The sequence below is a fragment of the Syngnathoides biaculeatus genome, chromosome 3 (genome assembly GCF_019802595.1).
Source record: "Syngnathoides biaculeatus isolate LvHL_M chromosome 3, ASM1980259v1, whole genome shotgun sequence".
In the NCBI taxonomy this organism is placed as follows: domain Eukaryota; kingdom Metazoa; phylum Chordata; class Actinopteri; order Syngnathiformes; family Syngnathidae; genus Syngnathoides; species Syngnathoides biaculeatus.
Window position 1 is genome coordinate 16,813,481 of NC_084642.1, and position 16,840 is coordinate 16,830,320.

A 16,840-nucleotide genomic window follows, 5' to 3' on the forward strand; every position below is an offset into this window, starting at 1 on the left:
ACTGTTTTATGCAACATGGCAGTTTTGGATGATGGGAACTACTGGAAACAAACAAAAGAATCAATTTTCTGGATTGAAAAGATCCCTTTAAGAAAATGATGTCTGTCTTTGGCTGAAAATGCATGTCTGTAATCCACAGAGGATAAAATCAACCTGAGGACATAGCTGTCAACAAGTTGAAGCGCTTAAGTCGAATTCTGCCTTACAGTAAAAGCCGCTCACTTCTCATTAGTCCAGACCTGACTGAAGGTGGTAATTTCGCACATTTTCATACTTCAGTCTGCCAGGCGGTATTATATCCCCGTCCTAGGCTTGTTAATGTACCCCCAGGGTCTGCACATTCATTCCAAAACTTTTGAAGCTTGTATTCATCTGTTTTCATCTCTCAAGCACTATTGTTAGGTTATTATTATTTCTGCCAAATAAATATACAAAAATAAAGTTAAGAACTATATATATGCACATACACCTTCATTTGTCTAAAGTATGTATTATTCTTTTTTTTCCTTCTGTTGAAAACAATTATATAGTCATGGTTTCCGTTATTGAACTGTTATGATCGCATACAGATTCTTTAAAAAAAAAAAAAAACAGAAAATCATGGAGAAAGTTACTTATTTACATGATTCCATTCAAAATGTTAAGCTTTTATAGATTATAGATTCTGTGCCACCAATTTAAATTATTTCAAGCATTTACTCATGTTTACATAATTTGGGTTTCCTGTTCATAAAAACCAGAAAAATCAGTAATTGAAAAAAAACTTGAATACTGTGAAGATCATTTGTTTGAGTTGTCTCAGTTGGGTTCAATTTGGGGAAAACTGCAGACTTGACAACTCGCCAGAAGACCATCATTGATACGCGCCTTAGAATGCGTTAAGCCACAAAAGCTCATAGCTAAGGAGGCTGTCAGTACACAGAGTGCTGTGTCCAAGCATACATGTGTCAATGCAATGTCTGGTGGAAGGACAAGATGTGGAAGGAGAACATGCACCAGAAAAAGAGATGACTACTGGCTTCAATGGATTATCAAACAGAGAAGATTCAAGTATCTGGTGGAATGAGGCGGGAGTCACAACTTCAAAAAACACCACATTCTGTCATGACCAGAACACTAGGCTGAACCCTAAATGCATGACTCACAGGATCAGGTACTGTTCGAGTAACGTGTAAGCTCCAAGGTCGGTACACAGGTAGGCAGTCCAAACTGGCAACAGTGTCGGAATCACGAGGCGTAAAGGCAGCGTCAATAACAAAGCAAGGTTCACTACACTGAGGATCAGAGACAAGGACATAGAATTGCAGGAATGTGACATAGGAGCACAATGATCTGGCAAGGACCAGATCGCACCCGTGCCATAGTTACCGAGACGACAAGCAGGTGGGCCGGGTCAAGGAAAGACACACCCATGACACATTCAGGCACATCCAGGAGATGGGGGTCCACCGTTGGGTTCCTTGAGTCAAGCTGCTTCCGAGCCTGAGCCAACGTAGGAAGCATCTCACCGGTCTGTGGTCCAAGGTCCTCTTTCATTCAGTAACCAAGGTCCAAGGGTTTGGAGGAAGACAGGTGAAGAACAGACCTCCTGATACTTGAGGTCCAAGTGTGAAATATCCTCCATTAGTCATGATTTGGAATGCAATGTCCAGTGCAGGTGTAGGTAAACTCTGTTTTCTGAAATTGAAGGTCACCACAACATTCTACTAGAATGATTTGGAGGGCTTCATGATTTCCTCTGCTGAGGATCTGTATGGAGATGCAGTTTTCATCTTCCAGCAGGACCTGCCTTCCCCGTGTTTATCCTGTCAGAAGCACCAAAACTTCGTTTGACATCCATGTCATCACACTGCTTGACTGGCCAGCCAACTCGCCTGATCCAAACCCCATGGAGAATCTATGGGGTGTTATCAAGAGGAAAATGAACGGTGGACCAACTGGTTAGAATGTTCTGAGGACTGAGGTTCAATTTCTGGCCCCGCCTGTGTGCACTCCACTTCCCTCTTACATCCCAAAAACATTAACTGGAGACTCTAAGTTGCCCTTAGGTCTGATTGTGAGTGCGACTGTTGTCTGTCTCCATGTGCCCTGTGATTGGCTGGCAACCAGTTCAGGATGTACCCCGTCTCCTGCCCGATGATAGCTGAGAATACACCTGCAACCCTTGTGAAGATAAATGGCTCAGAAAATGACTGGATGGATAAAATGAGGGGCATCAGACCAACAAACGAAGAAGAACTGATAGCAAGCATAAAGGATTTCCAAGGTTTCCATAACTCTTGTGCAATTCCACAGGTTTCAATGCCACTGCGCATTGAGGCAGTGATTAAAGAAAAGGAATTCCCAACCAAATACGGTATTTAAAATCGTTTTGATGGTACCATATTTAGATTGATTGGATGTGACCCTAATTTCTCCCCAAAAAATTCTATAAAAACTGAGAAGTAAATGGTGGGCACAGTATTCAAATTTTTTGAATTCTTGATTTCATGGGTTTTCTGGTGGAAGCACAATTTATGTAAACATTAAAAGAAATACTTGAAATTGTGGGCCCTGAATGTATAAAATAAAAACATTTAATGTTTTGAAAGGAATTCTGAAAATAACTAAACTTTTTATGGTATTACATTTTTTGGGAAAGTGTCTGTAAATGTTTTGTTCCCTCATCACATATACACTCAAAAACTGACGGCTAACTAGCTTTGAAATTACAATTCAAGGAGAAGAGTTTGTTAAACTATTGTGCAAGTTAGTATAAAATTGGTTTGGAAAGAAAAACATGCTGAGTAATTTGATATTACTACATTACTATTTATCACTTGACGATTTAAAAATTTCATCTCGATTATTTACAAGAATCATGTAAGTTGAAGCACATGATTTGTTTTCGTGGGACATACTAAATGATGTGCTATGCCACCTGGGCCTTGAGTTTGACACCTGTGGCCCAGATGTTACTTCACGTAATTCCCGGCCTACAGACTGCACCTGGTTACAAGTCTCACCAAGTACATTTGTAAAGGAAATACCATTTGGTACATACATACGCCACAGCCGTGTAAAAGCCGCAAATACCCACATTGACACCCACATTGAAATACGAGATATTTACAAAGACGGTACACAGACAGAGTTTAAGTTTTAAGCGGCCTGCCAGTGCTAATGCTAATTAGGCCGGTTAAAATAAAACTTACGGGTAAATATCATTGAGACTCGCCAGTAACACAGCAGCAAGACACTAGCACAGTGCTACAGCACTAGCGTAAGCGCAGCGCTAACAGGGCCGGTAAAAGTCACTTCCTCGGCACATACATTCCACTGGTCTCAATCTTACTTTTCCGCTCGAGTGCCCCCCTCCGGCCGTTAGAAAAAATGCACAAATTAGCTGCATCACTGCATAAACCGCAGCGTTGAAAGCGTGTGAAAAAATTCACGGTACTTTCACGGTGCAGTATTGAAAAAAGGCAGCCCACATAACATAGTACAGAGTACTGCATATACAGCATTGCCTGCAAGTACGTCAGTCGGAAAACAAAACAAAGCCACGTGACAATATTTTAATGAGGCCTTTGCTTTTGCTTCTGACTTTTGACCGAGCGCCACGCAAGGTTACCAAGAAGGTGACAGATCAGTGGGGGGAAGTAAATGTTTAGAAATTATAATCAAGTGGCTGACATCTCTTTTAGGGAATTAATTATTCACATCTCACTTGGTCAACAACAACGACACACACACAAAAAAAAAACAACAACATTAGCATGTGCATGGAAAACTGCATGTGACAGAAGGGAATTGGGGGAAGAAAAGAAAGGAAAAGATACTGTATGCAAGAGGAGTATCAGGAGTCCAAATGGCAAACTAAATGTGTGTTAAATCATTTAGGGTTGCTGTTATTTATATACTGTATATTACTACAGTAAACAACGTCAAAACTATTATTTTTGTGTGCCACAATGCTACTGTATATAATACTACACCACAGTGGTCTATTATCACTCATGCCATACTACTTATTTGTACACAACACAATGTTATTCTTCATTACTATGTACAGTATTTTGCTTCACTAATCTGTGCTCTCTCCTACCACAGCATACTACAAAACGCTCTACTATACATACCATACTACAGTACAATACTGCAATTGAATAATTATTATAATTGAAATAATGCAATTCGATTCAATGCCATATTATTCAACACTCATATGACAGTGATCCCATACTAATCATAATTTAGACACTACGGTGGTGACATATTACAGGGAGCATTGTCTATTTCATCTTTTTGTGAGTATGATGCAATTTTTTGGGGTTTTTGAGTATGAAAAGTGCAGTAGATAAAGGTTTGATTGATTAATACAAGATGACGCTACTCTTCTCGATAGCATACACACTACACTACTGTATTCATCACTATACTCTAACTCAATATTGTAAATCATATCATACAAAAACTGTCTATATATAATTATATGCCATATTCTACAGTACTTTAATCAAAAGTATACCACAACTAAATGACAATTCTCTATTTGGTCCTACAGTACATTATTCTTTCCTGTGCTGTAATACCGTAATTCCCGGCCTACAGAGCGCACCTGGGTATAAGCCTCGGTACACAGAAAGAGTTTAACACTAGTGCTGTCAGAAAGAGTCCAACACTAGTGCTGCGCTAACAGCACTAGCGTTAAACTATTTCGGTGTACCGAGGCTTATAACCAGGTGTCCTAACGCTAGCGCTAGCGCCGCATCACCGCATCAACCGCAGGGTTGAAAGCGTGTGAAAAAAGTCGCGGCTTGTAGGCCGGAAATTACGGTACAAGTAATGTCTTATGCTACACTCTTATTTTAACGGGGGGAGCCAGAGGTAAAATGGGGCTCAAAATCCACTATTTTAATGTCAAATATTGTGTTTGCTCTGTATAAAAGTTTGAAATGTTACATTAAGCAGTGCATACCAAATACTGGGTCCTTATCGTAAGGGCGCATGGGGAACGTTCCTTTCCCATCTGTGGATCTTTCCAAGCGGAGCGTCAGAGCAGCGAGGGCCGTGTGGTAGCTGCGCGGCAATAAGCTCATTTCCTGTCAAGCAGGAAATCATCTACTCAGCTCGTAGGTCACTTTCTTTACATCTGTCAAGGCCAGTGCCGTGCACTCCGAGGGATTTGAATGGGAAAAGCACGTGGACATTGTCCTGTGTCGTATGATGAAAGTCAGCAGTAAATGGATTTCTTAGATGCTGACAATATATTTTCATAAATGCGAATGAAATATATAATACCCTCCGCCTTTGAAGGCTCACAGCGCCACAAAGACCCCGCCGTACTCCGGCAGCCAATCGGATGCGTGCGATTGTTTTTCCCCGGTGCCTTGTGATTTTCCTTTCATCGTCACATCACTAAAGTAAATTACCTCCGTGACACAACCCATTCATCGATCATATCCACGGAGTAGCTCATTTACCAGGTCCCTTGTACATTTATTTGTCCAAGAGTTACATCACACTTGCGTTTGCATTTGCATTCTGTGTCTGACATCATACAAAATAAATTAGATACATTCGGCATATGCGAGGAGTCCTGGGAAAAGTGGAGAGCCTGGCGGATGACAAATACAGTGTGTACAAAACCCGAACCAATATTTTCACTTCAATTCAAGTCTATGGGCGTCGTCTTCTCCAGTTTCCACCTCCTCTCCATCTTCTTGGACACGCTTCTAGGCTATTTAAACTTTGACTCCAGCCTCTTCTGGCTCTTTTAGTTTTTTTTCTCTCGAGTGCCTGGCTCCCTCACACTGGCTCAGGATGACCTCGGCACGGCTCGGCACTGCCGCCGCCCCTCCCCTTTCTTTTGTTCAAACACGTGGCCGGGTAAACGGGGGTGTTGAGAATGGAAACCCGGCTTCCTAGCCTCCGTGGAGCACCACTGCTAAGCATCCAGAACAATTGCTGCTGATGAACCAGATACGCTCACAGTCAAATGTAAATCTTATTCTGAAGTTGCTAGCAGATCCCGGAAACAGGCAGGAAGTAACGAACAACAAACCATGTCGAACAAACCTCCCTTTTTCATCTTCCTGTTGTCTAATTTTTCTTTTTTCTTTTTTATTTTTCTTAACCGTCACCGAAGTCCACCAATTGTAACAACCACTACAACATGTTGAACCCTGTTACTAAAGTATCAGACCTCCTACCACAAAGTGAACTCCAACTACAAAAACAACCACTACTACATTTTGAACTCCTCCCATTATAACATGGTGAACCCCATTATGATATAAACCACTACCACTTTTTGTACTCCACGCGGTATCACAACTACTACAACATTCTCAATCCCACCGCTATATTAAACACGACCATAATTTTCGGCCTACAAACTGTGACTTTTTTCACATCCTTTCAACCCTGCAGTTTATGCGGTGATGCGGGGCTAGCGTTAGTGCGGCGCTAGCGTTAGCCCACCTGGTTATAAGCCTCGGTACACAGAAAGAGTTTAACGCTAGCGCCACGCTAATGCTAGCACTGGGTTCATGCTAGCCCCGCGGTAATGCTAGCGGTACGCTAGCGTTAAACTCTTTCTGTGTACCGAGGCTTACAACCAGGTGCGCTCTTCAGCCTGGGAATTACAGTAATATACTGTATTCTACAATATGAATCACTTTTGCATAATGGACCTCATTACCCACTACTACATATTGAACCACCACATTTACTCACAATACAACATGAGACCCCCGCTGCATTCGCTATATTAACTACTACTATTCTGTATGTTGAACTCCACTCACTGCAGTGGCCATTACAACATTTTGAACCTCACCACCATACCAACCACAACAACATATTTAAAGTTATATTATATTAACAATTATTGCACATTGAACCCCACCCACCATAAGAACCACAAAAAATACGGAACACCACCCACTACTGGGGTCTGAGGGCTGTGTATTGATGCCCTTTCAGCGGCCTGAATGTTGTCTTGTTGGGTGTCTCCACAGTACAAGCAAGTGGAGCAGTACATGTCCTTCCACAAGCTGCCAGCAGATATGAGGCAGAGGATCCACGACTATTACGAGCACCGCTACCAGGGCAAGATGTTCGACGAGGAGAGCATCTTAGGGGAGCTGAACGAGCCACTCCGAGAGGTATGGGATCTGGCGTTTTCCGGGTGCGTGGATAATGGCGCGCGCCCAGCATACTGAAAATAAGCCCGCTTGCCGCTTGGCATTCCCCGTGGTTCACTTCACATTTGCTGACATTTTACCTTTACACCAGCAGTGATGGAGGATCTCAGGAAAAGAGAAGCAAATGTCATTGTTCCCTCACACATCCTTTCTCATGTGGAGTTGTGTCGGGCCGTTGCGTTTTGTCAAACATCGTTGTTTTCTCTGTCTCGCAGGAAATCATCAACTTTAACTGTCGGAAACTGGTGGCCTCCATGCCGCTGTTTGCTAACGCCGACCCTAATTTTGTGACCTCCATGCTCACCAAGCTCAAATTTGAGGTGTTCCAGCCAGGGGACTACATCATCAGGGAAGGCACCATTGGCAAAAAGATGTATTTCATCCAGCACGGGGTGGTCAGCGTGCTCACCAAAGGCAGTAAAGAGACCAAGCTGTCGGACGGCTCTTACTTTGGCGGTAAGCAGGCTGCTTTTTGAATACTGGCGTGTGCTTGCTGACTATGGGCTACCGAAGCCCCTGATATGGGCTGTTCTGTCCGGTGTTTGGTCTGCATTGCCACCAGTGAGTGGGACTCGTTTCCAGATAGAGTTGGACTACGCCAAGCCTGCCCTTTGTCACAGATTCTGTTCATAACTTTAATGGACAGAATTTCTAGGCAGAGTCAAGGTGTGGAGGGGATCCGGTTTGATGGCCTCAGTTTTACATCCCTGCTTTTTGCAGATGATGTAGTTATGTTAGTTTCATCAAAACAGGATTTTCAACTCTCACAGGAGCGGCTGGAATGAGAATCAGCACCTCAAAATCATAGACCGTGGTCCTCAGTCGGAAAAGGGTGGAGTCCGCTCCTTTCCCAAGTGGAGGATTTCAAATATCTCGGGGTCTTGTTCACGATTGAGGGAAGAATGGAACCGGAAATCGACAGACAGATTGGTGTAGCGTCTGCAGCAATGCGGACTTTGTATCGGTCTGTGTGTCTCTGTGGTCTGGTGAAGAAGGTGCAAAGACGAATTGCGAAGGTCTCTATTTACCAGTCCATCTACATTCCTACCCTCCCCTATGGTCACAATCTGTGAATCTGAAAGAATAGGATCGTGGATACAAGCAATCGAAATGAGTCCCTTAGAGATAGAGTGAGAAGCTTGGTCATCCGGGAGGGGCTCAGAGTAGATCCACTCTCCAGTGCATTGAGAGGAGCCAGATGAGGTGGATGGGGCATTCGGATGCCTTCCAGACACTTCCCTGGTGAGGTGTTCCGAGCACCTGTTACCAGAGGGAGATCCCGGCGACGACCCAGGACACGCTGGAGAGACTGTAGGTCTTTCGGCTGGGCTGGGAACGCCTTGGGATCCCCCGAAAGAGCTTGATGAAGTCGGAGGGCAAAGGTAAGTTTGGGCATCCATGTTAAAGCTACTGCCCCTGCAACCTGACCTGGGATAAGTGGTAGAAGATTTATGGATGGATGAAATACTTACAGGTTTTTAGATTTAATAGAGTGTCGCGATTCACGTGGAACATTAATCCTTACTTTGCTGTTACTTAGTTACATCTTGTGTCTGTCCAATTTAGTTTGCGACATTTGCTAGATATTAGTTGGCATGAGTTAAATGTCTCCAAAGGCGAATGTAAAACACAAAAATACAATAGTAGAGAGCCCATAACCAAGTCATCCACACACGACAAACCGCCATGTTGGAGCAACATGCAGTAAATTGGAATACTGACCATGGGTATTTGTTGCTTTGGGAAATTCTTGTGACACAAACACAAGTGTATGGCCAAATTAAATTATTTTATTTCTTATTTTCTGGAACATGATCAAAATATTTCTGCTTCTCTTTTTTTCATAACTAAAAAAACTACGTTGAATCGTGCCCAATAGCAATGAGTTGGCAGGAACAGGAATACAAATTTGAATTTCACTTCAGGTCCAATTTATTTTTATAGCTCTTATAGAAAGTCACAGTAACCAATACCAAAAACACTCAACAGAAGTCAGACAGACATCACAGGAAATTACTGCATAAAAAGCACAATAAGGATTAATGTTGGCATTGCATCACTGCGTTTTATTAAATATTGAAACATGATAAGAGAGATAAACACCACCATTTATTGGACCTTGAGAGGAGATGGAAAAACATAGATTGGATTCTTGTTCAGGGTCACGTCACACATTTCCAAGGGCACTTGTTGCTAGGCTAGTATCCATAATAACGAAAAATGGGATAAGAAAAATTGGCAGGGACCTACAGATCTTGTTTTTTTTTTTAAAGAATCAAGAAATTCTATGTTCATATTCCCGGTGAGACTGACAGACTAATGAAATAATTATATGTGATCAATGTAATGCTTAATGTTGTAATTTAATCCCTCCTCTGTATTAAATATAAAATCTGTTACCTTTTCCTGTGGTTTTGTGAGGTAATTCTGAGAAAATTTGAGTCAGAATTCTTCTGTAGTCAATGAACTTTATTTACATCGTACTTTAATACCAACTATAACTGTAAGAAAGTGTTGCGTGTAACACATAAAATAGGAAATAAAGATTGTAATTTTGTACAATCCTAAACAACTACATCATTCTATTCTCGTGAAAATATGCATGAGCTCTCTTTACATTGGTACACAGCACGCATACATGAGATGTGGAGTCTGTTTTCCCTCTGTTTGCACATATTGTGTGAAGCTGTTAATAGAACAGACAGCGGAACAAGACTGCGGTCTCCAATGAGCAGTATGAAGACATCAGTATCACAGATGTCGATAACCGGTGCACTGAAATTGTTATTTCACAATCAACAGCATGTATAACGTCGCTTGAAAATAAACAGGTAATTGTAACAGTCGTATTCCATCTGTTTGCGAGCAACACATACTGAAAAATTAGTTCAATTATCTTGTTCCATATAGTCGTCTCTTTTGCTTTATTTTACTTTATTTTATTTCACGGTCGCACCTTTGCAGACCTGTGGTGATTTTCTGAACCACTCATCCTCACTTGGGTTAGTTTTTGGGAAACCAAAGACATTGTAAAATTTGGTCATTGGGTCTACTCGGGTCATCCTTCCCACTAGCCTACTCGAAAGGCAACAAGTCACCAGGAATAGGAAAGAACGAAGAAATTACTACATAAAAATCACGATGGGAATTAATTTCCAATTTAATAGCTGCTCTGGTGCCGCACGGTGGGTCAGCTGGAAAGGGTTGGCCTCACATTTCTGAGGTCCCAGGTTTAATCCCGGCCCCGCCTGTGTGGAGTTTGCATGTTCTCCCCGTGCCTGCGTGGGTTTTTTTCTGGGCACTCCGGTTTCCTCCCACATCCCAACAACATGCAACATTAACTGGACACTCTAAATTGCCCCAAGGTGAGATTGTGAATGCGGATGTTTGTCTCTATGTGCCCTCCGATTACCTGGCAACCAGTTCAGGGTATACCCCGCCTCCCGCCCCTTGACAGCTGGGATAGGCTCCAGCACTCCCTGTGACCATTGTGAGGATAAGCGGCTACAAAAATGGATGGATGGATAGCTGCTCTGTATCAATTATAAAATCGGTTTGGGAAAAAGAGTGAAAACAGCACCACTACTGGATTTGTAGTGGCCTTACACTCAATTCCCTTCACACACAGCCACCACAGTTTGTGAGTGTACAGTACAGCAGCGGTTTTCAAACTGGGCGGGGTGGGGTGTGGGGTGGTGGCGTTATGAATGGGCGGCAACCATCAACTATCAAGAAAACTTTTAATTGTTAAGTTACACCCAGCTGTTGTATGTGTTTTTTATTCCCAAGGAATAATATTTGCAAGCAAGGGGCTGAAACACCCCCCACCCACTACCACCCCTTCAAAATTGTCAGCACCCCCACCCATGACCTGCTGGGGAGGGGGCATGCTCAAAATTTCATCTCCATAAAGGGGTCACGCCCCCAAAAGTTGCAATGTAAGTTGGCCTAGGTCGTTTTACACAAAAGCCTTGCTTCGGTTTGAGCGTCAGACAACCCCGCCGCCATCTTGCCTCCACCAAACATCGATGCATTTTCCCGGAGGTGGTGTATCATTTAGACGGTGCTGTTAAGTAATGTGAAATGGCAGCGAGGCGTTTGTAACAGCGTTCACGACCCGGCTTGCGGAAGTTTAATTACGCCTTGGCTGCTCAAGTTCGTTTGTGTGCCCTCTCGCTGGGGGGTTCCAGAGAAATAATGAAAAGATGGCAGACAATCTCTCTCTCTCTCTCCTCTCTCTCTCTCTCTCTCTCTCTCTCTCTCTCTCTCTCTCTCTCTCGCTTTCTTTCCCTGCACATGCAGAAAAAAGCTAATGAACATTCCCAGTAAACATGGCCATGCCTCTTTGTGAGGCCAAAAAAAAATGTTCTCTCCCTTCGCTGCGTCCTCGGCAGAGCTATAGTTCAAAGTCCAGGCTGTGTTGCGCCGTCATAGTTTCCGCAAACATTAATCCCGGCAATGCACCCGTTTGTGTTCCAGAATGAGCATTTACGGTACAATCAACGTCTAAAGTGGGGGAAGCGGCGTATAGTAGGTTTTAACATCTATATCGATTTTTAAAATGTGACAGATCCTGCACGTGACGTGTGTTCTTACTACTCTTAATAGTTTGTGGTGTTTTCCAAACGCAGTACACATCACATATCATGATCTAATATCTCCGCCGATCATTCATATCCTGCCCCAAACCAGAAATCTGCTGTAACACCAAGAATGACCTGTTAGCGGCAATATGGTGCCACCTGGAATCAGGAACAAGAATGAAGAACAAGTGACAAGATCCCGGATACAAGTGGCAGAAATGAGTTTCCTCCGCAAGATGACCGGGCTCTCCCTTAGAGATAGGGTGAGAAACTCGGTCATCCGGGAGGGGCTCAGTGTCGAGCCGCTATTCCTCTGCATTGAGAGGAGCCAGATGAGGTAGATGGGGCATCTGATTTTGATGCTTTCTGGACGCCTCCCTGGTGAGGTGTTCCGGGCATGTCCCACCGGGAAGAGGCCGCGAGGACGACCAAGGACACGCTGGAAAGACTAGTCTCTCGGCTGGGTTGGGAACACCTCGGGATCCCTACGGAAGAGCTGGAAGAAGTGGCTGGGGAAAGGGAAGTCTGGGTATTCCTGCTGAAGCTACTTCCCCCGCGACCCGACTCAGAAAAGCGGTAGATAATGGATGGATGGATGGATGGATGGATGGATGGATGATTAGAGCAATGGCTTCATAGTTCTGTGGACCGGGGTTTTAATCTCAGCCCTGGACTCTACTCCCCACCCAGCAAGCCTACCTCCCAATACTCAATACTCAGACTCAAACACTTAAAAGGCTTTAGTGGTTTCTGTGAAAAATCTTCAAATCATACAGTACATGACAGAAACTCCTGTTCCCATCCAATGTTTACATTTGTCGACAAAACCCCCAAAGTGAAAAATTCTTGTGGCAAACATAATCTGACTATTCTCATGATAATAATCTAAGTGTGTTCACTAAGTAACAGTATTTACTGTCATTATTTTTATTTACTTTATGCCAATGACAATGGGATACTGCTTAGCAGTAGTGAAGTCTTTGTTATTGTCCAAAACTTGAAGCGAAGTCCATCTGTCCGTCTATATTCTGAGCCGCTTATCCTCACTGGCCTCCCTTCCGAATATAGCTGGGATTGAAGTCATGCTTAAATTTTGAAATGTGGACAATGCATTTGAAGAGATGGTAGTATATCATATGATTTATTTTGGCATTAACATTTGTATTTGACTGGTGTGGACCTACTGTATTTCATTTTCAAGACAACTGGAATGTAGTGGGTCCCAATGATTTGACAATTGCGATTTTGCTGGGAGGGAGAATACGAGTTTAACAATCTGGCCGGGTGATTTATAGATGTGAGTGTACCCCAAACACTTTTCAACATTAGTTTAACTCCATTATTTACTGTATAATACACACAAAATACTAAAAAGGTGAAAATGTTCCGTGGCTCTTCATCACAAACTTTCTTGGTTTGTTCTCATCTGAAGTTTTGGATCTGCAATCATCCCTCCCCCACACTTTTATGCTTTTGACTCCCACATTGTGTGTCTATTTCTGGCAATGCCGCTCCAGTGAGGGGGGCTATGAGGGATGGGGGTGGGGGGGGGGGCTTCTGAGGTAAGCCCTAAGCCACTGGGAGTTTGTTACCAAACACGGGTTAGTCATTCATGAAATTAATTGGCAGGATCTGGACGGGGAGTATGTGGCACACAGATTTTGCCGTGACTGTCACTCTCTGAGTGAGTGGGAGCTGGACGGTAACTAAAATGACATTTGGGAAGAGAGCAGACCTCCGTTCCGCCAAGATGAGCAATTCAGATTTGGATCAGCGACAAAGTGTACACTGTCTTATCATCGCCTTCCTAAAATAATGGCCCAAGTCATTTATCGATTGATTGATTTATTTGCCTCAGGTGGAACAGTGGAGCAACTGGTTCAAGTGTTGGCCTTACATTTCTGAGGACCGAGGTTCAAATCTAACCCCTAGCTCCTCCTGTATAGAGTTTGCATGTTCTCCTTTAACCTGTTAAGCCTAACCCCGATGACAGCAGGGGTATGCTCTAGCACTCCCATCACCCTTGTGAGGATAGGAGGCTCAGAAAATGGATGGACAGATTTGCCTCAGTCTCCCCCTTATGATGCTATCCCACGTCCACTAAATTTGCCCACATTCTCATTTCTCTATTTCCATAACCTGACCTAACCTCTGTTCCATTAGTCTTGAACCTCTTCAGGGCAGGAAATTTATAAAACAAGACTTCAGTCAAGCTCTGACCTTGAAAAGCCGAGTAATTAAGAGTTTTTATGGCGTCAAACTTTGGTGCCGTTCTCCACCAACACGCAATGAAAAGTGGTTGATCATTACCGTTCTGTGTAGAACATGTGGTTTACGTTTTTGGCATTTGGACAAAGTCACAAAGAGAAATGGCCAATCGAACCACTTCAAAGCAAAATGGATGAAACATTTTTGATCATGGCTACTTGAGACTCTTTTTTTGGTCTGCTCATGATAGACATGTTCACTGGGCTTCATGTTTTGTGTAGTAAAAGTGGTTTTGGGAGCTAGTTCTTTCTTTTTTCATAAGACAACACAAATATGTTTTTCGAAGCACTTTCTTTAATTCCCACTGGAGAAAAAAGCATGTTCATTGAAATGATTGAATATCCCTTTTTTAATTAGCACTATAGTAGCCTCGGTGAGCTGGTAAAGCGTTGGCCTCACAGTTCTGAGGTCCCTGGTTGGAACCCGGACCCGCCTGTGTGGAGTTTGCATGTTCTCCCCGTGCCTACCTGGGTTTCCTCCGGGCACTCCAGTTTCCTCCCACATAATTAAAATATGCAACATTTATTGGACACTCGAAATTGCCCCTACGTGTGTTTGTGAACGCGGCTGTTTGACTCGATGTGCCCTCCGATTGGCTGGCAACCAGTTCAGGGTGTACCCTGTCTCCTGCCCGTTGACAGCTGGGATAGGCTCCACCATGCCTCGTGACCCTCGTGAGGATAAGCGGCAAAGAAATTGGATGGATATAATAGTCTCATTTGTACAATTCTGCGTAATCCATGCATAACTCCAACTTTGTCTCACGACACCAAACAAACAAAAGAAATTGTGTGATCCTTGTGTAGGAATGGCTACCCTTAAATCAAGGAACGAACATATTCTGAAAAAGAATAAATAATTGGTATTTCTATTATATCCTGTGGGAAGAAATAGTTTTCAAATGTCAACAAATTGGATTCGAAATTGTGTTCGACCTAAGGGGTCCACTGTTCGCTATACTGTGTGTGCTGGATACGGTGGCGCTTCATTCTTTAGTTTTTATTTTTGTCCAGCAAAATGAGCTTCAATCAGCCGTTTGGTTTATACTACAGAGAATACCGTGCGTGTATACACATCAGTCGGCAAGTCGGCGAAGCCATCTTACAGTAACTCATTCATTCATTGAGACCCTGAATTATTTACGCAATTATGTACTCAGCAGTCTGCTCCACTTTGTTCGCTGCTGCATGAGCTTGAGCCGGAGAGCCCTAATGTTTAAAGTGGACGCGACGTGTCCTGGACAGGAGCGTCGGCTTGGGCACCCAGTGATCCCGCCGAGAGGGGGAAATGTAATGTGACTGCAGCGCTAATGCCGAGGGACACATGAAACACTGCCAAGCCTGCTCTCTGGATGTTGCTCTGGGCTCAGAAAGACAACATGACCCCGCATCCCCCTCCCCTCATCCTCTTCCCTGCTCTCAGTATTGGAACACTTATCTGAACAGCATCTCCGTTGCTGCCTGTCTCGGCGGCCAGCCCGAGGACTTTGTATATTGTGTGACGTTATACTTTATCCTTTGTTGGCTGTGTTGGTTGTTGTTGTTGGTGGTGGTGGTGGGTGGGGGGGGGTCCCATTGACCTTGGGTGGGGGGGGGTCCCATTGACCTTATGTTATGTGCTTCTCAAGTAGCTGCCTTTGATTGCACCTCAAAGACTGTAGAGGACCCTGACGTTCTGGGCTACAATACGGGCAGTACAACTTGAAGTGAAGGCACCAAAAGTATGGGAGACAGTTGATGTGTGGTTAATGTGGATTGATGTTGAAATGTCATGGCACAAAACTGCCCGTACTTTGCGCAAGGTAGGAATAAAAGTACGGGGATGCCGCCACTCCATATTATAAATGAAAAATGACTGGCCTTAAAACCTTTCCCTGAGGAAATTCATACCCCAAAATTGTGGAAAAGACCTGTGATCAAAGGCTATGCAAATCAACGTGACCTGACATTTCCTTGAGTAATACCGCTAAGAAAATCTGATTGGCCTTTTTTGATTGATTTTGGGGTGTTATTATGCAAAATAATTTAGTTAATAAGCAATATGCAATGTATGGTCCAAAATGCCCTGCGATTGGCTGGGAACCAGTTCAGGGTGTATCCTGCCTCTTGCCCGATGACAGCTGGGATAGACTCCAGAGCTCCCGCAACCCTCGTGAGGATAAGCAGCTCAGAAAATGGGCGGATGGATGGATGGACTAGAGTATTGGGACACCTTCCGCCTATATTGTGAATTGAAAATGAAGACAAAACATTTCCTTGAGGAACACCAAACTCCAATCTTTTGTCAACAATTATTTCAAATTGAAGTTGCCATATCATGATGTAAAAACAATTTTTCTTTTGGAAAAAAAACTGACCGATCTGTCCATCTATGGGAGACCCTTGGAATATGGCTCCTCTCAACCACAATGGCAGAATTCCTCCCTTTTCCATGCTTTTCACACGAGTTCTTGAGAGGGTTTGTATGTGTATCTACAAATGATAGATGTGCCTACCATATTTCACGTTGATAAGTGAAACTTATTTGTGCACTGGATTAAAACAAAAGAAAAAAAGGAGTCTGTACCAAGCTACATTTTCGAGAGAACCCCCGACCAGATGTAAATTAAGAAAGATTCTCTTGAAATGTAGAAAAGATCCCAACTGAGCAACGTTTATCTTTGTTCCATCTGTGGTTCAAATTTAGTCACCGTCCGAAATTGTCACTTCAAAACAAAATGGCAATGAAACGTCATGTGGAGCATGATTTGTTGAGGTTTTTTTTATTTTTTTTTGTAGGTGTACTCAAACTCTACCTTTA

General features: G+C 43.3%; 1 protein-coding gene across 1 annotated transcript in view; it reads left to right on the forward strand.

Annotated features, from left to right (window-relative positions):
* The window catches only part of hcn4 (hyperpolarization activated cyclic nucleotide-gated potassium channel 4), a 118,223-nt gene that overhangs the window by 84,418 nt on the left and 16,965 nt on the right, over positions 1-16,840 (forward strand). The window contains exons 5-6 of the mRNA XM_061815179.1: positions 7,005-7,151; positions 7,406-7,646. Of these exons, the coding sequence (XP_061671163.1) occupies positions 7,005-7,151; positions 7,406-7,646 (388 nt within the window). The remainder of the gene's footprint in view (positions 1-7,004; positions 7,152-7,405; positions 7,647-16,840) is intronic.